Source organism: Thrips palmi, unplaced genomic scaffold, assembly GCF_012932325.1.
Source record: "Thrips palmi isolate BJ-2018 unplaced genomic scaffold, TpBJ-2018v1 HiC_scaffold_16, whole genome shotgun sequence".
NCBI lineage: Eukaryota > Metazoa > Arthropoda > Insecta > Thysanoptera > Thripidae > Thrips > Thrips palmi.
Window position 1 is genome coordinate 4567670 of NW_023144625.1, and position 23179 is coordinate 4590848.

Below are 23179 nucleotides of genomic sequence, written 5' to 3' on the forward strand. Positions count from 1 at the left end.
AAAAGACAATGGTATCATTTTTAAGTGCAGAAGTCCGTCAGTAAATCGTAAACGGATTGTTTTTCGACTTTCAATGGAAAATTTTGAGAAAACGAACATGTTAAAAACGAGATTTTGGGGCCGGTGTCGAAACTAACCTCATTTCAACCTCTTATATCTTTTCACCAATAATGGTACCCTTTAATTAACCATTACGAACATGAACTCCTACATTCAGTTAATTTAAAACCGGGAATGTTTTTTGTCGCGCACAATGATAAATTCGGAGAAATATCAGGTTAAAGATCGTGTTGAATGAGCATGTTCTGCAAGTGCACCAAACTCAGCATAAGTTTACATCCACATTTACATGTTGCAGGCTGCTGTTCAATATACCATAATACTGCCGACATATGTCATTTTATTTTGGTTGTGGACTGTTTTTGCAGATTGTTGTTGTTTTCGCATGGAACGTGGTATGTAAATATCATGTTCACAGCGTAGTCGCCAAGATGTTCTAGGCACTCGGAAGAAATGTGGGGTTCAAGCGGTGGTAGCGTGGTCAAGTGGGTATATTAATTGGTTCATGATGCATTATTTGAATGCAAACACTTTTTTGGTTAGGTGGCATTGGCATCGACAATTTACATTGCATTGATTTTATCATGTGGTACAAAAATGTGACAAAATCAGTGAGACTGCGCACGCCACAGCTCGCCAGCACGTTACAGCAACATGCCACCACACCACATATCTTCCCAGAGACAAACAACTCAACCACTGTTGTAGTGAAGGGCAGGATTCACAGGGGGGAAACATGATGCATCAAGGGGAACATGATCTAGATCTTCAAATAAATAACAACAATAGAATAAAAACGATAGAAAAACAATTGGATCCAAATTAGGGTGCTCGAGCAAGTTGATTACAATGTCCTTTTTTGATTACACCAGAAATGGAAACATGGTAGTGCGTGGGGCCCAAGGCACGTACGATTACTCCATTAAGAACTGGGTGACGTTTAGATAGTTTTACAATAACAGGATCTCCTTCTCTAAAAGCTGCGAGAGAGGAGGACAATCTGGAATCAGGTCTAATACTTGGATTAATGACAGTAAGAGGGGTCCTTGTTTTAAATGAAAGCAACATTTCATTAGGCGATTTATGAGTGACTGTTGAAGGAATATTCCTATAATCAAAAAGGAATTTGCTTATGGTTAGTTCCAGGGGTTCGTCAGTACCCGCATTCTCTGGAAATAACTTAGCTAATGCAGACTTAGCAACTCCAACAGACCTCTCAGCCAAACCATTGGATTCCGGATGATACGGAGGGATTCTTTTGGAAGTGATAGACAGAGAGGTACAAAACTCTAAGAACTCTGCTGAGTCGAAAGGAGCTCCGTTGTCTGACACAAGAATTTCAGGCAAGGTTGCAAACATAGCAAAAATAGAAAACATGACATTGATGATAGTCTCTGCTCTGAGATTGGGAACTACTTGAATATGTAGCCACTTAGAGTAGGCATCAACAAAAATCAGACATTCAACCCTCTTTACTTTTAAAAAGAAAAAATCAATATGAACCCGTTGGAAGGGAAATTTTGCTGCCGGCCATGGAACAAAATTCTCCTTAGGTTTAAAATTCACCTTAGCACACACATTACAAGAATCACAAAGCACCTCAATGTCAGAATTTAAAGAGGGCCACCATACCAGGGACCTTGCTAACAGTTTAGTACGAACAACTCCTGGATGACCTTGGTGGAGCAAACTCAAAACTTTAGACTGTAAAGACAGAGGTATGACAACTCTAAGTGCAAACATTAAACATTTGTTATGAATACTAAGTGAATCTCTTACTTTAAAAAATTTCTCTAAAACAGGGTTGTCTGAAAACTTATTATATGATGGCCAACCAGCCACAGTAAGCTCACAAACTTTGGACAATAAAGGGTCCGAAGCAGTAGCTACACTAACACAATCAGCAGACAAGGGTAAATCAGGGTAAATCACATGAACACAAGAATCGTTAACTCCAGCTTTGACAGGAAGGCGGGAGAGAGCATCAGCCACAGTGTTGAGCTCAGACTTACGATGAACAAGTTTATAACTATAAGCCTGCAGCATGGTTGCCCAATGCTGTAAGCGATGGCCAGTTCTAACCGGCAAGGACTTGTCTTCATGAAAGATGCGAGCGATAGCAGCATTATCAGTAACTAACGTGAACTCTCTAGCCCACAAGAACCTATGACAACGATCAACAATAGTGAACAATAGCTAAAGCTTCTCTATCTACCTGGGCATATGCCATTTGGGTTGGAGACAATGTTGCAGAGATAAACATGACAGGTCTTTCGACTTTTTTACCATTAACTTCAACAACATGTGCTAACACACCACCAATGCCTACAGGACTAGCATCTACAGACACAACTATTGGCAAATCTGGGTCATAATGCATCAAACACTCCGAAGAAGTTAACATATTTTTTAACAAGTCAAATGACACTTGACACTCTACATTCCAATCATACTTATCACCATTAAGGGACCTTAAAGGTTTAGCAACAGTACTAAGATTGGGTAAGAACTCTGCATAAAAGCTTAACATTCCTAGGAATGTACCAATTTGGGCACAATTGACAGGGGGTGCAAAATCAACAATGGCGGAAACCAAGGAAGGGTTTGGTTTTCTACCTTCTTTAGAAATCACAAAACCAAGATACTGAAGTTCAGGTACGAACCAATCACACTTGTCCAACCTTAGTCGAACATTGTGTTTCTCTAGTCGAGCTAGGACTAGCATAGTATTGTTAACACAATCAGACAAGCTTACACCCTTAATTAAAATATTATCTAAATAACGGGTAACACCAGGCAAATTTATTAAAATCCTATCCATCACAGACTGAAAAATTGCAGCAGCACTCGCTACTCCATAGATCAAACGAGTTAACTTAAATAAACCCATGTGGGTATTCAACACACAAAGATCTTGAGACTTAGGATCTAACTGCAACTGCGTATAAGCATCAGACAAATCGAGACTAGTAAAGAACACACCATTAGACAGGGTAGCAAAAACAGTATCGGGTCTAGGCAGGGGATAATAATCAATGCGTAACTGAGGATTCAGTGTCCGCTTAAAATCAGCACAATAACGAATAGTACCATCCTTCTTTTGAACTACAACACCTGGAGAAGCCCATTCGGACTGTCTGACACGAATGGCTTTACCCAAAAGGACTAAATTATCCAAGTGTTTGCTGACTTTATCTAACAAACCAAAAGCTACATTATAGGCTTTAGCAAATACAGGAATTGCATTGGGTTTTAGAACTAAAGTGGCAGTGAACCCTTTTATGACTGAATCTGCCTTAGAATCAAACACTGATGGGAATAACACTCTTAACTCCTCTACTGACGGAGGATTGCAATCATTTACAACATTAATTTGATTTTGTACTAAAACAGACCTCCAATGAGGAAGGATCACATCAAGCCAATTCCTACCCAATAAGGGTGTGAAATTGGGGGTATTATCACAGACGATGAAACTTAATTTATGACAGACATGATTAAAATTTACATCTACAGTCACCTCTCCTGCGTTGGCTATCATTCCATTGACGGAATGTAAAATAATCTTGGATGGAACCAAGGTAAGATATCTGAAGGTACTCCTAAATTGAGCTCGGGACATGACAGTTGCGCCAGCTCCTGTATCAACTTCAAATTGGATGGACTTTGTAGCTACATTAAGACTGATAAGGAGGGGCGGATTACTTTTGACAGCACCAACAGATACAAAGACATTGTGCACAGAGACAAAATCATAAAAGAGGACTTTAAAAACAAATAGGCACAATAAAAGACATAGCCAACAAATCATGATTATTGGCTGAGCGATAGCGAAGCCTGTTACTCCAGTGGGGTTGAAAAGTTTTTCATGTCTGTCTGTCTGTCTGTGTGTCTGTGTGCACTACTCCTCCTGAACGGCTCGGCCGATCTCGGTGAGATTTTGCACACTTTTTAGGTATGTTCTTAGCTCGGCACACGCAAAATTTCACTACCCTAGCTCATCTGGTTCAGTTTTTATAGCCGAAAAACACCTAAAAAACGGCCAAAAATCGAGTTGTGTGCAGGCAGATGCCTTCTGTCTTGAGGAAAGGGGGGTCTGGGGGGCAGGGCCCCCCAGCCTTGCCAAGTTTAAAAGTTTCAAGGGTCAAGATCGTGTGATCTGAGGGGCGTCTGGAGGGTGGAGCCCCCCAGCATGCAACAAGCTGGAAGAAACCGACGATGGACAAGCCATTGCCTACCGAAGGCAGGCTAGCGCCGCAGGCCAAGGTAGGTGTAACGCCAGGCGTGGATTGTCGAAACTGGCGCAGCATCGCGAAGCCTGTTACGACAAGACACGGTCTGGCGTACACCTACCTTGTTAGTGTGGATACACTGATTAAAACAAATTAAAACAATAAGACATAAGACGCCAGGAGGGTGACTACTAACCTATTAACAGAAGGAGCGGAGCTTGAAGACGTTTTGCACTTCTTGCTCAATTAACTCCGTCTGAGGCCCAGACTGAGACTCTTGCTTAGGCTCCTCTGTTCCCACTGAGTTGACACGATCGCTCGGGCAGTATTTACTCGTATGGCCCATTAGGTTGCACTTGAAACATTTCCAGTTCCGTGCGGGGCAGGTGTGGCAATTGTGCTTCCGACCACACCGTCGGCAAGGACCAAACTTGGGACGCTGACCTTGACTCGGAGACTGACGTTGGCCTTGACTTGTTGACTGACCTTGACCACGCCGTTGATTGCTGCTGGACTGACGACTGGTAGTCGGACTGGAGTTGGGGTTCTGCGGCTTCTTGGCACGGGGTTTGGGTTGACTGTTCACCCGGCCGACGTGTACAGCGTTCGCCAGAGCCTGGGACTGCCTCCGGATTGACTCGTCCTGGATAGCAATGTTCTTGGCATTAGCAAACTCAAGGTCAACTTCTGCAAGTAGTTTGCGACGACATTCGTCGCTCCTGATCCCGCGCACTAGTTGGTCACGTAACATCTCGTTCAGGTTGTTGCCGAAGTTACACTTGCTCGCCAAGTCTTGCAGCGACGCGATGTACTCGTGGATGGACTCATTGGGTTTCTGAGTACGACCATTGAACTCCATTCTCATGACAGGGACCAATTGAGGAGATTCAAAACGCTCCTTTAGTCGTTGGACATGGAAAGGGATCGACCTCTCATTTGGCAACAGGGGCAGACTAGCCATACGTAAGATTTCAAAGTTACGTTGACCGATGCATTTGAGAAACCATGACCGCCTGTTGTTGACGGGGTTTGGCTGTCCAGCGGGGGGTTCGGCCGGTTCCGCTAGGATGTTGGACAAGCGGCAGAACTCGCTAAATACTTGTAGCCATCCGTCCATTGACACTGATGCAGGATCGTATGCATCCGGGACGGGTACAGTAGGCGCGACAATGATGAGTGGCGGCGCCTCTGCCATGATGGATGCTGTGATCTAACCTTCTCAACGACACGTGGGACACTCAGATGACAGATGAAACTCTTCTCGAAGGTGGATCCTCGTCGCCAATATGCTGTCCGGGGTTGGTGGTACAGCCGTGAGTTCTCGAGAGAATCGTCCAAGTCGGAAGGAGAAGTGACCCATAAGACGGTTCGTGTGCAACTGGTTTATTGTCGACTTAAAATCTTTCACACTGACAGTTTACATGGTTTTCCGGAAGGGGGCGCTAGTGGCGCGAGATCTCGAATATCGTTCGAGTATCGAACACGATAGTAATGCGAACAAAAAGCTTAGTATTATGACTGCACAGCAATGGTAGTAATAGACGGTGAAGAGTCAGTATCTTATGACCAGCTTCTGCCAAATACGAACAAATTTCTCTTTATTATGACATATTTGTGTCGTAAAGTACTGTGAATTAGCTCAGTAAAATTATGCTTGAGTCAAGTATTATGACTGCACGGAATTCATCAGTAGGAAATTGGGAGTGTGCGAAGGATTTTCCCTTTGTGTTCCAAAGTAGTTTTATTAAACTATTTCTTCCGCGGGCTGCGAAGCCGCCGTTTTCTTCGAATTACGAAGAGCGCTCTTTGCAGGTGTGTACCAGTGTACCGCCCCCGACCGCACCGCCGCCCTTCCACTAACCGTCGTCATTTTCCGAGAAAACCCGTGACGTGCCAGAAGACTCACGTTTCTCATAACATCACAATTTTGTGTGTTTCGTGTCACCTGGCCTGTCGTTAAACCAGGGAAAGCCATCACCTTTAGGCTGAGCCAAAGTCGTCGGTTTTAAGAAGTTGAAAGAAAAGAGTTATATTTCTATCGATAATTCTCACTTAATGCTCCGAAGAAAAAACAGCCGTATTACCTATGTTTATACGACACACACATTTCGCTGGCAGGAAAAAAAAAGCACAGTGAAGGTAAGGAACTTTTTCAATAATGTTGGTCACTAGGTCAATGATATGACTAACCTTACGAAACTTCGGTACGTTTTTCGGAACCCGTCTGCATGAACTCATGGAACAAGTGCGGACGCTTCGTACTTTTTTCCCTACTTCCATACATGATCTTCTGTACATTTTCCGTACAAAAGTGCGTAATTTTTACAAAGAAATTGAACCATTTCAAGGAGGTATTACGATTGTTGGGCTGCGATCTAATTCAGGTTGAAAGTACACTAAAAACTGCTCAGTAATAGCTCTAATTATTTATTTAAAAATAACACTCAAATGAATTTGTGGTTGAGAAAACCGACATATAAGATCAACTTAACAAATAACAGTGTGCATGTACATATCGCAACGCACCGGCCGTCTACAAGAGACTGATCAGGAAATTAAAATAAACAAGCGACACGCATACAGCAGCTTGAGAAGAGGAGAGACGACTCGGGCGTCATAGGGCGTTGGGTACGTCGAAGTCCACTGCTTCCAGGTCAGACGAAGCTGCGGACAAATTGCCAGGTTAGAGGAAATAACTTCGGCCGAAATTTTAGACAAAAGTGCACCAAAAATTCAAAAGTCATTAAAATTGATCGAAATTCTTCCCATTATTAAAAAGTTTCTGCCTGATTTGTTTTGAAATTCAAATAAAACGCATTTAATTTGTACGCCGAAATCTAAAAAAACTCTCCTTGCGTATAGATATATACACTCTTAAAAGCCTACGAAGCATTTGCTTCATAACTACAAAGAAAATGAAGGCATTGTAGAATTGCTTTGTATTATGAAGAAAAGCTTCGTATTACAAAGGATTTTGCTTCATAATACGAAGCACTTCTTCGTAGATTTTACAATGCCTTCGTTTTCTTCGTATTGCGAAGCGATTCTTCGTAGAGTTTTTACTGTGTATGTTCCAATGTACTTCAACGACGACACTGAAAACTTATGTGTGTACTCGGTACACACTTGCAGCATGTGTACTCAGAACTCACTTTTAGTGTTCTGTGTGACAACTCAGCACACAAGGGTAGACCAATTAATTAATTAATAGTTCGGCTGATTGCAAGGGTTTCAACCCCACCCGGGTAACAAGCTTCTATATCACTCTGCCAATTGTGACAATTTATTGTCAATTGGCAAAAAGTGCCCAGCGCGAGCTGGGTGTGCTGATGCTGAGTATACCGTCTTTTAGTGGAAAGGGGTGTTGCAGAGGCCTACGGAAATGGCTCATTCTAGGGAGAGGTACTCAATATTGTGCCCCTACGGTGTAATTGGGAGTGTAGATTGGCTGAGCAATGCTACCCGCAAGACCACAATACTGACTCTTAGGATAATTTCGTGAGGGGTTAATTAAGGACTCGGGGATTCACTTAAGGTTAGACCACCAAGTACTCACTGACGGAAGGTGTTGTCCAGTCGGGGGCCGAGACACGTCTGCCTGTCGCGCTCGCGCGGCCCTTCAAGCTGGCCGGCGGCGCGACTGCTGATGCAGCGCGTCGCTGCTTCGACTTTCCGGCCCGCGCCTTTTAAACTCCGGCGCTCCCCCGACAGAGGTGCAAAAAGTTTTTTGTGGTCAGCATTTTTGATTACAGGAAGGTCCAAGCTAAGTTTAAAGCCAACGAGAGCCACTACACTCTTAAAAGCCTACGAAGGATTTGCTTCATAACTACGAAGAAAATGAAGGCATTGTAGAATTGCTTCGTATTACGAAGAAATGCTACGTATTACGAAGGATTTTGCTTCATAAAAGGAAGCATTTCTTCGTAGATTTTACAATGCCTTCATTTTCTTCATATTACGAAGCGATTCTTCGTGGAGTTTTTACTGTGTACAAATGAAAGCTTCGAAGTTAAATAAACTCTTGAGACAAGAAAGTGACTGTCACCAACAGATTCGATTTTAGTTGCTCTTCCCAGATCTGGTCTCGCGGATTTGGTCTACAATGCATATTGCCGACACAATCCACCATCAGGGTTGCGTGTGCAACAAATTTGAATTAAAAGGTTTTCTCCATGCCTCTGCCCCTCCGGCCGCATAAAAAAACATAAACGAAACTTAGGACCGGTCATGAACTAGTACCTTAGGGATGACAAACCCTGATAAGAAGAAATCGGTGACTAGGATGGCAGAGGCCTTGCCGACGTGGCCTGGAATGATCGTTTGGAATACAAACGATTTTCTTTGTAATACAAGGGAAAAATCCTTCGCAGGCTGCGAAGAACTTCTTCGTAGCCTACGAGGGATTTTTCCTTAGTATTACAAAGAAAAACGTTCGTATTACAAACGATTCCCTTCGCAGGCTGCGAAGCCACCGTTTTCTTCGTATTACAAAGAGCAGTTCTTTACAGGAATTTATCTGTGAATAGTTTGTACCTTGCTTAAAACACTTCGCAAGGTTTAGCATGCGTGCACACTCTTCAGCTGGCTGCACGAACTGAGCCTCACCTTTCTACTGCCTCTCGACTTTGTGGTAACACATGACGTCAAACAGCAGAACTTGCGCAGCCTGGGGAAACTCTTTCATGCTGGTCTTCCCGGCCCACGCGTCCGAGCCAAGCTGCACCTTCATGTCCACCACAGCCCCGCCGTCGGCAATGAGCTGCAGCCAGTCTGCTAGGTACTGGTCACGCTGCAGCGTTTCGTCCACTAGCTTCATGGTGTCACCCAGACTCGGGAAGCCGGGTGCGTTCAAAGCATCCTGCGACACAAAACACGCTTCGGTGAAATAACTATGCACTCGAGAAACCTTACAAACAATTTGAGGATTTTCGCACACTAAATTCTTATGGCCTTTTTTATGCATAGTTATGCATTCACAGATACGTCCATACGATATGTACAATAATATCCATCACTGTGTACATTTTAAGCAGGAAGATGCATAAAATAAACACAGAGATGCATAATTTTATACATACCTTATGAGCGTTTCTGCGCATGCATAACTGCATAAAATATGCATAATTATGCTTTAAAGGGGAGGTTCTGGTGAAAATCTTGCTATTTTCCAAATGGATCTAACTGTCACAATTTGATCGGAATACAAAATCTTTCCTTGAAGAGACTAAAATTTGACTTTTGAAGGCACATGCCAGGCTCTGAACCCAGTCGAAGAGTCTTTTAGAGCCTATTTTGGCTGTATCTTAAAAAATCTTCTTGCGCATACTATTTAGTCGCAAAAGGTTGACCTTGACATTTTTCACTTCTCCGATTCATTTTCAAAAGATGCCGGCATGCATGCGTAGCTCAAAATTTCCATTACATTATTAATTGTAAGCTTTTTAAGCTGAAAAGTCCCTAAAATTTGTCTATTTTGTACATTTTTGGTCAATAATAGTGAAATGCTTGATTAGAAAGCTTGCGAATAAAAATGTCATTTACATTTTAAGTACTGCATGCTGGCATCTTTTAAAAATAAATCGAAGAAGTGAAAAATGTGAAGGCCAACCTTGTACGACAAAATAGTATGCGCAAGAAGATTTTTAAAGTTATAGCCTAAATAGGAGAAAAAGGCTCTGCGACTGGGTTCAGCGCACAGAATGTGCCTCCCCATTGAAAGTTTTTAATAATTACTTGGTAAGACATCAAATTTTTAACTAATTTTCACAGTGGGACCTATTTAGGAGAAAATAGCATTTTCACCAGAACCTCCCCTTGAAAAAAAAACACACAAATGTCTTCATTGCTAAAGAAAAAGATAAGTGAGAGAAAAACGTACTACTGAAAAGAAAGAAACAAGTCTGGCCAAAAATTCGCTTGGACCACCTATATGTTTGTGAAAATTGAAGGAATATGGTAATGAGCGTACCACGTCACGTACACCCTCAGACCCCTATGGACTTTTTTCTCTTGCTTAAAATTTTCTTTTTTTTAGCAGACGCAAAATATACTCTTACACTGCGCATGTTCATAGGTTTTGGGGTAAAATTGTCAACAGCCATTTAGAAATTAAGCCGTACATTGCAAACGCCATAAAGTCAGGTTTAATGGACGAAATACCCTACATAATCAACATAATTGTGCAAAGCTGAAGAGAAAATAATACATATTACGTTTGCACACAAACGTTTTAGAGAAGAGATCAAGTCAATACGAGGCTGAGAGTGTGCCGTATGACTTTATCGTCCTACCTATCCATTCTTTAAGGGGAGGTTCTACTGAAAATCTTACTTTCTTCAAATTGAGTCCCACTTTGTATGTTCATTGTAAATTTAAAGTATTTTATAGTAAATAGTAAAATATGAAGTTTGGAGAGGAATACCTAGCCCCAAATGCAGTCGAAGAGGAATTTTCTGCTAATTCCAGTCGTGTCTTGAAAAATTCTCCTACGCAAAGATTTTCAACGTAAACTGATGTTCTGGGCATTTTTCACTTTTTTTGTTCATAATTGATAAACCGTGGCATTAGTAACATACTGGGACCATTGCAAAATCATAAGCTGTGTTTTCAACACAGCATGTCACTAAAATTTCAAGAAAATGGTCAAAATCCTGATATTTTAGTGTCTTTTTTTCTGATAGGCAGTGCCAAAATAAATTTGTTGGGTCTCATGTCTTGGTGATGCCACGCTTTATTGCATGTGTGCCAAAGAAGTGAAAAATGTCTAGAACATCAGTTTACGTTGAAATACTTTGCGTAGGAGAATTTTTTAAGATATTGCTAAAATAGGCTGAAAAAACCTCTTCAACTGGATTTGGAGGAAGGTATTGGGCTCTAAATTTCATGTTTGACTATTAACTATGTAGTACTACACATATGCAACAAATGTTAACACTGGGGCTCAATTTGAAAAGTGCCATTTTTTCAGTAGAACCTCCCCTTAAGAACTTTATCGAGATGCATCGAAAACAGAAGAGTAATAGACAAGTAACATGAAGCCCGAGTGCGATGTAGTAAGCAAGTTGACAACCCGTCCAAAAGCACGATTTTTTTTTAACAGTGTAGCCGATGCCTCGGTTCTGCCGCTGCCTACCTCCACCTTCTGCCTCGTGTCGCTCAGGCGGTGGGCGATGGCCTCCAGGTGGTCCTCCTCGCGTTTGTTCCGGAAGAATTCGAGGCGGTGGAAGAGTCGCTCCAGGGGAGCCTTGACCTTGCGAACGGTCGCCTCCAGTCGCCGCAGCCGCTTCACCACGGTGCCACACTGCTGGCGAGGTGTCTGCCTCTGGAGAACGCCGTCGTCCAACAGCGAGTACAGCGCAGGGCACGCAGCCTCCGCGAACATGGCGACCTGTGGCAACAAAGCCAGGAGGCGGCGAAATCAAACAGTGGTCCCACTCTCATCCCAGGAACGTGACATCACATTCGAGCATTGTGTCACACTCGTTTGAATGTAACAAGCTCATTTTCGGCCGATTCACATCCAAACGAATGTGATGACACAATGCTCGGATGAACGTGACACTTTTAACAAATGCCTACAGGCAGTGGTTATTGCAGTTTAATTGACGGTGCGGCTTCGTAATCGCTCCAATTCGTGAATTGCCAAACGTAAGCTTAATTTCGTGCAAAGCTCCATCCACAAAATAAAGAACAAAAAAAAGGAAAAAAAAACATAGCAATTTGTGCATTAAGGGGGCTCGTACAAGTTAAAAGGGCTTTGTAAAAACATTTTGTTGGTGTGGAAGGATCAAGATTTTATGATTTCTGTATTAAAACCCTTTGCGATGATTGAGGCTTCATTTTGGCTTGAAGTAAAGTGACTTGGGACACTTTTTGGACATTTAGTAAAAACGTTTAAAATTTTGGTTCTCGTAAGATTTTGTTCGCATAGTTGCTCAGATCTGTTGGGGGAGGAGGGAGACTCATCCCTAGTAGTGTCACAGAAATGACTAGAACGAGCTTTGAATCTGCAATAGTTTTCAAGAAAAAAATAACAACAATTTTTTAACAAAATGTTTTAACAAAGTGCTTCTAACATGTATGGGCCGGCCCCCTTAACGGCAAACTCACCGGAAAGCTACCTCTCCAGACGACACCTCCTTGCCGCAGCTCCAGCGTCCACGTGGCCGCTTGGGAGTCCGCCAGGGCCAGCCAGTCGGGCAAATGCTGCGCCGCCGTCAGCGCCAAGTCCGCCTCCTCCCTGGCAGAGTCCTGGCTCTCTGCGTCGGCCGCACAAAAGTCCTGGAAGCAGGACAGACTCTGGAGAACACTCTCATTCCAGGAACGTGACATCACGTTGAAACGATCGTGACGGAATGTCACGTTCGTGTGAGCATTGTGTCACGTTAGTTTGAATGTGAACAAAATGATTGCTGCTCAATTCTATTTTTCGCTAAATTGGGAGTTTAAAAAGTGGGCAAGTTGAGTTACATCTACTTTCGGAGAGTATTTTCTCTGCAACCACTAGGAATTCAATGAAATAATTTGATTCAATGATTCATACCATTCTGAGGCACAATAATAAGATAAAAACTCAATTTGGAGATAAGTTGAATTAATTGTTTCTGCTTTCTGGATCAATTGGAAAACGAGTTTCATGAAATACTACTACTTATTACAAAAGTTATTCGTCACACAAACTTTTGTGTAATGCGCCAGCATTATTTGGTATACACTGGTGAAACAAAGGCATTAAAATTATGCCCTTTAAGGGCGCAAACAATTTACAACCCTGGGAAGGGCCTTCAAATTTTCCTTAAAATTCCTACCATTTACGCCCTTTCCAAGGGCATGAAACGATTTATGCCCCTTAAAAGGCGTAAAAGAGTATTAATGCTGTAAAGGGTGTAAAAGAGTATTGCTGCTCTGAAGGGCGTTAAAGAGTATTTATGCTCTAAAGGGCGCAATTTTTATGCCTGTGTTTTACCAGTGCAGGGCCGAATATCGAACCTGCCACTCCTCTTTCGCCGACTCCAGATTGCTCTGCTGCTCGTCCAGCTGCCCCAAATGGAAGTGCGAGGCCCACCCCGCAGACTCCACGACCTCCGGCAGCTTCGTCTTCACTTGTTTGGCCGCCTCCTCCAAGGCCTTGATGGCACGCAGCTTGTAGCGCAGCTCCTGAGCGACGGACATAATTCCATTCACACAGCGATCATGAGACTAAAGGACCCCACACTGTAAATCGAGGCGTTGAACAAGTGCGCACTTGCAGGTGTAGACAACAGCATCCTCCTACTCTTGCAAGTGTTGATCGTACCGTGTCCTACGCATAGAACGCAGCTTGGTCAACGATCGACAGAGATTGATTTGTCATGCTGCCAGGAATGGTTGACTTGACACTTCCTGGCAATAGACTCCAAGTTATAACGGAGTGAAGATTTTATGGCCTTACAGATGCTAAAAACCGATGAGAAAGTAGTGGCCATGATTTTTTGCAACGGCATAGGTTTACCCCATATGTCTACGTGCTTTTGGTCTTTAATTAATTACATAGTTGTGCACATGTAAGCGCTTGTACGTACATAAAAATTAGGGAAAACACTGGTAAAACAAAGGCATAAAAACTATGCCGTTTAGGGCATGAATACTCTTTTACGCCCTTTAAGGGCGTGAATCGTTTCAAGGGGGCTCATACATGTTAAACACACTTTGTAAAAAAAAAATTTTTGATGTAGATGGATTAAGATTTTACAATTTCTGTGTTAAAACCCTTTTAGATAACTGAGTAAGCTTCATTTTGGCTTAAAGGAAAGTGACTTTGGACATTTTTTGGAGATTTAGTCGAAACGTTTAAAATTTTGGTTCTCGTAAGACTTTGTTCGCATACTTGCTCAGATCTGTGGGGAAAAAATCAGGGAGACTCATCCCTAGTAGTGTCATAGAATTGACCACAATGGGCTTTATATCTACAATAGTTTTCAAGAAAAAAAATCAAAACAATTTTTTTAAACAAAAATTGTTCTTATTTTTTTTAAACAAAAAATTGTTTTTATTTTTTTTCTTGAAAACTATTGCAGATATAAAGCCCATTGTAGTCAATTCTATGACACTACTAGGGATGAGTCTCCCTGATTTTTTCCCCACAGATCTGAGCAAGTATGCGAACAAAATCTTACGAGAACCAAAATTTTAAACGTTTCGACTAAATCTCCCAAAAATGTCCAAAGTCACTTTCCTTTAAGCCAAAATGAAGCTTACTCAATTATCTAAAAGGGTTTTAACACAGAAATTGTAAAATCTTGATCCGTCTACATCAAAAGAAAATTTTTACAAAGTGCTTTTAACATGTATGAGCCCCCTTAAGCCCTTGCAAAAGGCGTGAATGGTAAAGGAATTTTAAGCAAAATTCTATTGCTCGTCCAAGAGGCATTAACTATTCACGCCGCTCCAAGGGCGTAAATCGTTAACGCCCTTAAAGTGCACAATTTTAATGCGTTTGTTTCACCAGTGAATATATCCACATCATGCTGAAGTATTTATAAAATTGTACCTTAGAAACGCACACACTCGCACATAACTTGCACATGCACATAAACGGCAACACTATTGAACAAAAAGTTCAAAGGCATTCCGTGTGTGCAAGAACGTTCTTGGTTTGTGTGTCTTACGATACTGACCGCGGTCCTGAAAGCTTTGAACTCGGACAGGGGCCGGCAGGACGCCTTCAGCTGCTCCGCGACGCCGAGCGTGTCGATGAGGCGCTTCATGACGATGGCGTCTCGGTCCGCACTGTGCAAAGCCCCGACGCCGTCCATGACCTGGAAGAGCCGAGGCGAGACCCCACTGTAGTCCGAACACCCTATGAGGCATGGTGAGCGAGCACACTCCAAAAGCCTTGGGAAGAAAACGAACACCATACGAAGAATTTTGTGCAAAAATATCGCGGAACCATTATTCGCTTCGTATGAAACTTTTTCAAAACAGCTTACAAAGAAAAGCCAAACTAGATTCGCAATACGAACCAACTATAAACAGCTTTTAGTTCGTATAAAGTAGGCACAAATTTCCTCCTAAACTCCTGCCGAATTCCGTCAGAGAGCGCATGGGGTGCGCACAAAGACGATTACACGCGACGATTACAGTGACGATTGATTACAACATGAAACTAGGCAAAGTCACAGCGCAAATCCAAGGGTGGGGGAGTCCCACACTTGTAAAGCGTGACCTTGACGCCTCACGCTTCAGTGTGGACCACGTTTTCCCTGCGACACTTGCAAGAAAGCCTCAAGCATAGGTGGGAACCACGCCAGTCCAAAGGACCACATAATTAAGCGTCGGCAAGTGGCACTCATCACTCTCATTGCAGGAACGTGACATCACGTTGAAATTGCTATGACAAAATGTCACGTTTCTTTGAGCATTGAGTCACATGCGTTTGAATGTGAGTCAGCTACTTTAAGGCTGAGTTAAGTACGAGGGGTCCACCACTCAGCTCAGGAGTGTACACAGGATTACTGATTACCAGTGAAAAGAGGTGTCTCTATTTTCTCTGCAAGGTAACAAAATTGTATTCCATCTGGAACAGGCAGCCCGAGATTAGACATTTTGTCCTGATTATGTTGACATAATTACCTACAGATTTAAACCTCGTTCGGACGAGAACCCAAAGTTCTAACCGAGGTTTCTGGGGAGGTTTTTACTAACTTTATAAAACTTGTTAAAATTAAGGGGAGGTTCTGGTGAAAATGCTATTTTCTCCAAAATAGGTCCCACTGTGAAAATTTGTTAAAAATTTGATGTCTTATCAAGTATTTATTAAAAATTTTCATTGGGGAGCCACATTCTATGCCCTGAACCCAGTCGCAGAGCCTTTTTCTCCCATTTAGGCTATAACCTTAAAAATCTTCTTGCGCATACTATTTTGTCGTAAAAGGTTGGCTTAGACATTTTTCACTTCTTCGATTCATTTTTGAAAAATGCCGGCATGCACATCTCAAAATGTCAATTGCATTTTTATTCGCAAGCGTTCTAACCAAGCATTTCACCATAATTGATCAAAAATGTACAAAATAGACAAATTTTTAGGGACTTTTCAGCTTTAAAAGCTAATAACTAATAATATAATGGAAGTTTTGAGCTCTGCATGCCGGAATCTTTTGAAAATGAGTCGAAGAAGTGAAAAATGTCAAGGTCAACCTTTTACGACAAAATAGTATGCGCAAGGAGATTTTTTAAGATACAGCCAAAATAGGCTCAAAGAGACTCTTCGACTGGGTTTACAGCGTGGCCTGTGCCTTCAAAAGTCAAATTTTAGTCTCCTCAATGAAAAATTTTATAATCCGAACAAATTATGACTGTAGGATCCATTTGGAAAATGGCAAGATTTTCACCAGAACCTCCCCTTAAGAGGTTTTTCCTTTGGTTCTAAATAATCCCGGCGAGTCTCTGATAGCCTTCGTGCGTTTCCTGTGAGCTGCCACGGCCTCCAAGACCACGAAAAAAAAAATCACGGTGGTCTTCTGAACAACCGCTAGAGAGCAACACGACAAAAACCGAAAAAAGTGCGCTTTGTCTCGATTTTTCTTCATGTCTCAAATTACCCCGTTCTACGGTAATTGGAAATCTTCATAAACTTGCCAAATTTTGGCAAGCTTGGAGGTGTTTCCGGGCCAAGCTTGCCAAATTTTGGCATTCAAAACGGCTTGCCAAATTTGTGGCAAGTAAACTTACCACCGGATTTGCAGTGAGAGCAGTAATAGACAATATAAGTACAATAACAATGAGAATGCGTGCCTCACCTCCAAGTCCTGGGCCAGCATGCCCAGCTTGTAGGTCCCGTGGGCGCGGTGCGGGAGGGCCGTCCGGAAAACGGGCAGCGTGTCGGCGAACCCCTCCACCAGCTCGGCCAGCGCCGCCACCTGGCCCTCCTCGTCGACCAGTCTGAGGAGGCGGTCGGCACCGAAGCCGAACGCGTAATGCGACGCCAGCACCATCCGGCGATGCTCCGTCCCTGGGAACAGTACTCTCTTAATATACTTTGCGAACCAATGTGTTAGCAAGCTTGCGTACAGTCTGACTCGTTCACAATGCAAAGAGCGCATCCGTGTTGCAAACCAGTGGTTGGCAGCTTGCGAACAAGGGGCTGTCCATAAAATACTTCAGGCGTTTTAAGGGAGGCAGGGGTATTCTTACCAGTGGTCCCACGAGCCTGGCGGACGAACTCCAGGAACCCGCGGACAGCGGCGCTTCGGGTCACCGTGTCCACGCGCCGGCCATCCAGCGTCAGCGAGTCGCCGTGCTTGGCGAAGCCCCTCAAAGCCGTCACCTCACCAGGGATGTCTCTCGCGGGCATCATGAAGCAATTGAAGGCTGAACCAGGGTTCACCACAGCAGCAATTTGAATGACCTGTAACGGAAGATTTGGACACTCTAAACGATAGTAGGATTATCTGACACACGCTCATAACTTGAGCACATGTAGGCCCAGGGTACACCCTGCACGGCAAAAAAAAAGCAACCTGGCTTTCCCAGGAAGCCCATGATAGAGACGTAGGCGATTTCCAGGGAGTTCCTGGGAAAACCAGGTTCCGTCTTTACCGTGTTTCGGGTTTGTCAGACGATGAAGTAGTTCGTAAATTAAGCAGTATGTATTTCCTTCGTAATGTTACGTATACTCAAAACACTCTGTTTATCAAGCTACTTTTCGTCGTGAGGCTTGAAACAGTTCGCAACACAGTAAATTGAAATGGCAGAATCCGTAACGGTTCGGCACAGAAACCGCCAGTAAATGATTCTGAATTTGGTAGTCACAGAAACTGGCATGGGCTAACATAAACTGACAAAGGCTCCACAGAATCTGGGATGGGCTCACAGAAACTGCTAAGGGGTTGCGGTCTCGCTGGCCAACCTAACCTCACTGTATCTCTGGATGCTTTTGTTGTTTTGGACATTATTTACATATTTTGATGAGTGTGCATACTTTTTCTTGCTTTGACAAGTCTATAAATTAATATTTTCCCTACGCGGTACATCTACACTCTTTATTTCCAATAATATAACATCTCAAAGTCGCGAGGTGGAGGGAATCGCAATAGGGCAGGCTCACATCTCGACAAGCGACGATCATCTGGGGATCAAAACGAGCGGGAACATTCAAGTAGTGTTCTCATATTTAGGCATCGGGTTGATTGTTTCGTGACTTTAAATAGCGTTTTGTTGCTCAGAGATAATACAAACGTTCGCTAGCACGCGTACAAGCTGCCTAGGGGCATCAAAATTGCTTCAAAACGATTTCCCCTTAATGAAAGTGGGGCCCGCAGTAGCAGCGTCCGCTACCAAGGCGCCCATAACCTCCAACCACATCCCTTTTATTTTTTCATGCGAAACGTTATTTTAATTTCAGTGAATACGCATCCTAGGTAGGCGTTCATGCTAAGAAATGCGAGGCGAGTGCATAAATCGTTCCAAATGCCCGATAAACAGCAGAAAAGAAGTCAAAATTCAAGCTTCCCGCGAGAATGATCCCCAGATGGAAGGGAACGTTGTTGGTCCCATCACCGCTAGTGACTCGCAGAAGCCGTTGTGAGCCTGCCCTATTGACGATTTCGGTGCAGTGTTGTCCGGATTCCGTGGCGAGTGCACGGATTCCGTCGTCTGTATGCAGAATGGGTTTGCCGTTGGCGGTTTTGGTGCAAAACCGCCGCGGATCTATTTACCTGTCGGTTTCTGCGATTTGGGGCTCTCAGACCACTACAGATTCTGCCATTTCAATTTACTGTGAAGGTTTCCAGAGTGCATACTTCCGTTACCCAAGTATGGGAATATTGTATTTTAAAAGGAGACTTTCCAGGACTTGAGAGTCCATCCGTTAGTCCCAGCAGTATGGCAATATACGTAGTTGAGAATCGTCACTAAAAAAAAAACGGGACTTGCTCTGACCTGGTTTGGGCCTCGCCGAACTCCCTAAAACGACGATTTTTCGGGTTAGAACAGGAGCTTTCGAAAAGCCAACAGAAAACGGAGTAAAATTTTCGAAAGGGTTTGTGCACTTATTACGTAACGTTTGCGATAGCTCTGCCCCTGGACTGCCAGTGAGTTCGAGAGAGACAGAGGACGGTAAGTAATAGTGAATTAACCTTATGGTTACGGTACCGGCGCCGCGTTGAAGCCAGCTGGCAGTACTGAGATCGAAAGTGTGGTGAATTTACCACATCTGGGTGTGGTGAGACCTAAAATGTGGTTACCTCATTCTACCACACGTACAAATGTGGTTAGAATTACACCCCTTCAAAAATGTGGTGTACAAGCCTTTGATTTAGCCGTTACCTCATGTATTGCGTGGTCAAGACCACCCTTTTATGAGGTACGGAGGGCTGACCACATATTAGCTGTGGTATTCACCATGAATTTTAGGTAGTACTTTGCTGTCTACTGATTTTATGGGGTATTGACCTCATTTCCACGTGTGGTAAATTTAGGTAACCACAGTTTTGCGCCTACCACACATTATCTGTAGTCTGTGCCACACTTCAAAGGACAGTGCCAGCACGACTGACCTATGACTTGCCTGGCAACCAGGCGCTCGCTCGTCAGAGCCGGTAAAGTGACAATGATGGACGACGCAGCACAGCGGGGCGGAAGACCAGCGCAGACAGCTTCAACTGTTGACGCGTTTTCAGCTCCAGAGTCACTAAACAGGACTCGAAGCAAACGTGACCCACCAATGGATTCCGCGTTCGGAAAGCAGTCCGTCAATGAGGGTCACACGTTCGATTTGAGCCCCAGTTAGCGACTCTCAGCTTAACACGTCTAGAATTTCGACCGTCTTCACAGGACCTCTGCACCACCATCCAACGAGATCCCAAGCCGTCTAACTCGTTTCCCTACCCACTGCGTACTCGAACACTGCATTAGGAAGGACTTTCCTTCAAAATACGAGGCAATTCTGCTAAGATTATAAAATGTCTGTTTTCTTCGTATTACGAAGCGATTCTTCGTAGAGATTTTACCGTCAACCGAATAAAGTAACTACCAAATTTTCCTCAGTGTCAAAACTCTCGTAAGCCAAAATCAAAAAGAGACAGCATGCCAGTTCTGGGCCTACGCTATGCACTGGAAAAACCTTACGAACTATTGTAGGCCTTTCAAAGAAAATAAGCTTGCTATTACTTCTAGACTTGAATATTTTGAGCAGCATTCATAAGCTTGCAAAGAACACTGGTAAAACTAAAGCGTAGTATTACCCTGTTTTCAAGCGTGATTAGTTTACGCTTGGAATCAAGCGTAACAGGCTTTTCCCTCAAGATTCATTCCCCCTATCTAAATGCATGGGGGAATTTCCAGAGCATGCTTCATTACATACGAACTATTTCTTCGCATTACAAAGTAAACTAGTTTGTACTATGTATGCTCAAAATACTTCGTAAGGTTTTAAGGGTGCACTTCAGTACACTTTTCATTGAAGATCAGGGCAGCTCACCTCATCTTCGATATTCAGTCCGGTGGTTTCCAGGTCAAAAATCACCAGCGGGTTGAAGCGGTTAGCTGCGTCCATTTGAGCCATCTGCAAAAGAGAAAAATGATACAGCCACTTTAGACTTCTGCCGCGTTCGTGTTTTTAAATAATTCAGGACACTAGCATACTAGCATGTCCTAAAAGTATTTGTCACAGGAAGTTCATTTTGTGGTCAAAATTCAACCACAATAAGATGAATTTATCCCCAAAGTTTGGGGCCTCAGTTTTTATTAGTGTCTAAGTTATGGAGTTTTACGTAAAGGTACAGTCGTTTCTCCCAATTGTCCCAAATTACGACAGAGGAAAAGTGCCCAAACCTTTGTTAGATTCTGCTAATTGAACCTTCAAAGACAAAAGATAAAGATAGAGTTGGCAAATTTGAAAATATCAGTCGAGAAGAAGCTGTATAGGCTATTTGGCCAGGCTCCCGGCAATTTTTCTTCAAATTTGAGAGACTTTGCTCCATTCAGATCTCGTTTTGGGTTTTTCAGGAAAACTAAGGGAGATATTAAAAACGGGCATAATTGCGAGACCCTGAAGACTGAATAGCTAATCTTTCATCGTGAGGAGAATTTGAGGGAAAGGACACGTAAGCATCCATAACTCAGAAACTAAAATGAGGTGGGGCCTTTTACTTAGAGCATAAGCTCATGCAATAGAAAGGAACTTTTACCCATAAATTGAGACATCTCGAGGCGTCCTAATAGAATAATCCTAACAGCCAGGGTAGATATAAGACCGTTTTAACTGTCAGAGCAGATCCAAGACAATCCTAACTTTTCGTCGTGTCAATTCAGAACTATCCTAACTTCAATATCACGTGAGAAGCGGTGTTTTCTCAAAGTCCGTGGCGCCAACATACTTCATAAAATTACTCGCCGAAGGGCTTGTGACAAAGTTTCATCCTTATTTAAATACGTGGACGTTGTATTTCAGATGTATCGAGATTCTCTGATTTGCAGTGAAGATACTTCATGAACACCTTTAGGTACCTCTGCAGTTTAGATAGTTCTAAATCTGCACTGAAAGTTAGGATCGTCTTGAATCAGCTGTGGCAGTTGGGACTGGCTTGGATCTGCTGACAGTTAGGATTATTCTATTAGGACGCGTCTTTCTGACCCAAGTCCAAGTATTTCAAAATAATAGTCACTGTTTTCACTTTACAAAAACCTTAAGTCGCCTCTAGGTTTGACCGACCGAGAATCGATCGGTCGCATGGGGTGGGTAAAAATGTTGTGGAAGTCGGTAGGCAAAATCCCCACTCATACGCTACTGCAAACAGGCCAAGTACGACCCTACCACTGTGTTCTGAAGCGTTCAAAATTTCACGTGTATGCATCTGTAGGTGTGAACTTGCAAGTATGCACCTGTAGATGCGTCATTTTAGTTTGTAAAGTGAGTGCAGCAATAAAGTTGACTGCTATGGGTCATCGATCCACGTTTGCTTACTTTCCTGTTAAGGGTACCGTCAGGCACTTAAATCTTAACAACGTGTATTGTATGGGAAACTTAGAGTCTACAACGAACACTTCGTCAATCTGCCGTTTGTAGTATTGTCATGGCCGCAACAACCAAACATATTGAGACAGAATTGAATACGAGGGAATTTTAACGAATCCCTGGACCGGAAGTCAAAGAACAGAAGTAGAAGTGAGAACTAAAGTCGCTTCTGGGCATGCGCTAAAGCTGCCTCAGAGTACTGCGCTGTAGCGGTTTTCGCTCTTCTTTTGTTCTATGACATCCGGTCTCGCGAAATCATTTATGGCGGTTTTGACGCGAAATCTTGCGAAATCAGCGAAAATTTAAGTGGTTTTTCCCACGGCATGCACTGCACATGCTCTAAACGTCATTTACAATGGCTCCACCAATTTCACCTTGCAGGAGAAGAAAGACCGGGTCTGTTCCGTTGACTAACGGGCCACGGTGTGATGAACGGTCCCGCTCTGAAAACTTAAATAAGTGCCTTCTACACTACACACGTTTTCAGTGCGCCTGTTCCTTCTGTTTCCTGAAGAGCCCAAATGGACCAGAAGACTCTAGCTAGACCGATGAGACGAGCTTCTTGCTGCCTCCCTCCACTCCAATCTTGTCCATACTTGGCTAAGAACCCATAACTGTACGCCTGACCCCGTAAACACCAGGCTAGGCCTTTGAACTTGTTCACTTCTCAACAGGGATATTTTAATGGATCCCTGGACCGGAAGTCAAGGAACGAAAGGAAGAACCAAAACCGCTTCTGCGCATGCGCAGACGTCTCCCCTCCACTCCGAGGCAGCGTCTGCGCAGAAGCCGTTCTGGTTCTTACTTTGGTTCTTTGACTTCAGGTCCTTGGATTCGTTATTAAAATACCCTATGCTTGCAGTGCGATGTGCTCACCTCAACTCAGCGCACAACG

General features: G+C 43.3%; 4 protein-coding genes across 4 annotated transcripts; all 4 read right to left on the reverse strand.

The window, feature by feature from the left end:
* Nucleotides 1–752: 752 nt before the first annotated feature.
* On the reverse strand, nucleotides 753–2106 carry LOC117642909 (uncharacterized protein K02A2.6-like). The gene is made up of 2 exons (XM_034381546.1): nucleotides 909–2106; nucleotides 753–826 (listed from the first exon to the last, which is right to left on the reverse strand). Exons 1-2 carry the CDS (start codon nucleotides 2104–2106, stop codon nucleotides 753–755), a joined length of 1272 nt encoding a protein of 423 aa, XP_034237437.1.
* A 130-nt stretch (nucleotides 2107–2236) lies between these two features.
* On the reverse strand, nucleotides 2237–3871 carry LOC117642910 (uncharacterized protein K02A2.6-like). The gene has a single exon (XM_034381548.1). It carries the CDS (start codon nucleotides 3869–3871, stop codon nucleotides 2237–2239), a length of 1635 nt encoding a protein of 544 aa, XP_034237439.1.
* A 620-nt stretch (nucleotides 3872–4491) lies between these two features.
* LOC117642911 lies at nucleotides 4492–5589 on the reverse strand. Its single transcript, XM_034381549.1, has one exon. The coding sequence runs from the start codon at nucleotides 5485–5487 to the stop codon at nucleotides 4492–4494; it is 996 nt and encodes a 331-aa protein (XP_034237440.1). The 5' UTR covers nucleotides 5488–5589.
* A 1107-nt stretch (nucleotides 5590–6696) lies between these two features.
* Nucleotides 6697–22749, reverse strand: LOC117642719. Its single transcript, XM_034381182.1, has 10 exons — nucleotides 22639–22749; nucleotides 20749–20832; nucleotides 17463–17676; nucleotides 17069–17280; nucleotides 14948–15088; nucleotides 13281–13448; nucleotides 12402–12572; nucleotides 11425–11679; nucleotides 8898–9150; nucleotides 6697–6956 (listed from the first exon to the last, which is right to left on the reverse strand). Exons 2-9 carry the CDS (start codon nucleotides 20830–20832, stop codon nucleotides 8902–8904), a joined length of 1494 nt encoding a protein of 497 aa, XP_034237073.1. The 5' UTR covers nucleotides 22639–22749; the 3' UTR covers nucleotides 6697–6956; nucleotides 8898–8901.
* Nucleotides 22750–23179: the final 430 nt, after the last annotated feature.

Coding starts and splice junctions, on each gene's coding strand:
- LOC117642909 (XM_034381546.1), bottom strand. CDS start 2,106: ATGCTGCAGGCTTATAGTTATAAACTTGTTCATCGTAAGTCTGAGCTC. Junction 827..908: donor TGTAATCAAAAAAGGACATT/GTAATCAACTTG, acceptor ATTTATTTGAAG/ATCTAGATCATGTTCCCCTT.
- LOC117642910 (XM_034381548.1), bottom strand. CDS start 3,871: ATGATTTGTTGGCTATGTCTTTTATTGTGCCTATTTGTTTTTAAAGTC.
- LOC117642911 (XM_034381549.1), bottom strand. CDS start 5,487: ATGGCAGAGGCGCCGCCACTCATCATTGTCGCGCCTACTGTACCCGTC.
- LOC117642719 (XM_034381182.1), bottom strand. CDS start 20,832: ATGGCTCAAATGGACGCAGCTAACCGCTTCAACCCGCTGGTGATTTTT. Junction 17,281..17,462: donor CCAGGCTCGTGGGACCACTG/GTAAGAATACCC, acceptor TACTGTTCCCAG/GGACGGAGCATCGCCGGATG. Junction 12,573..13,280: donor CGGCGAAAGAGGAGTGGCAG/GTTCGATATTCG, acceptor TCCTGCTTCCAG/GACTTTTGTGCGGCCGACGC.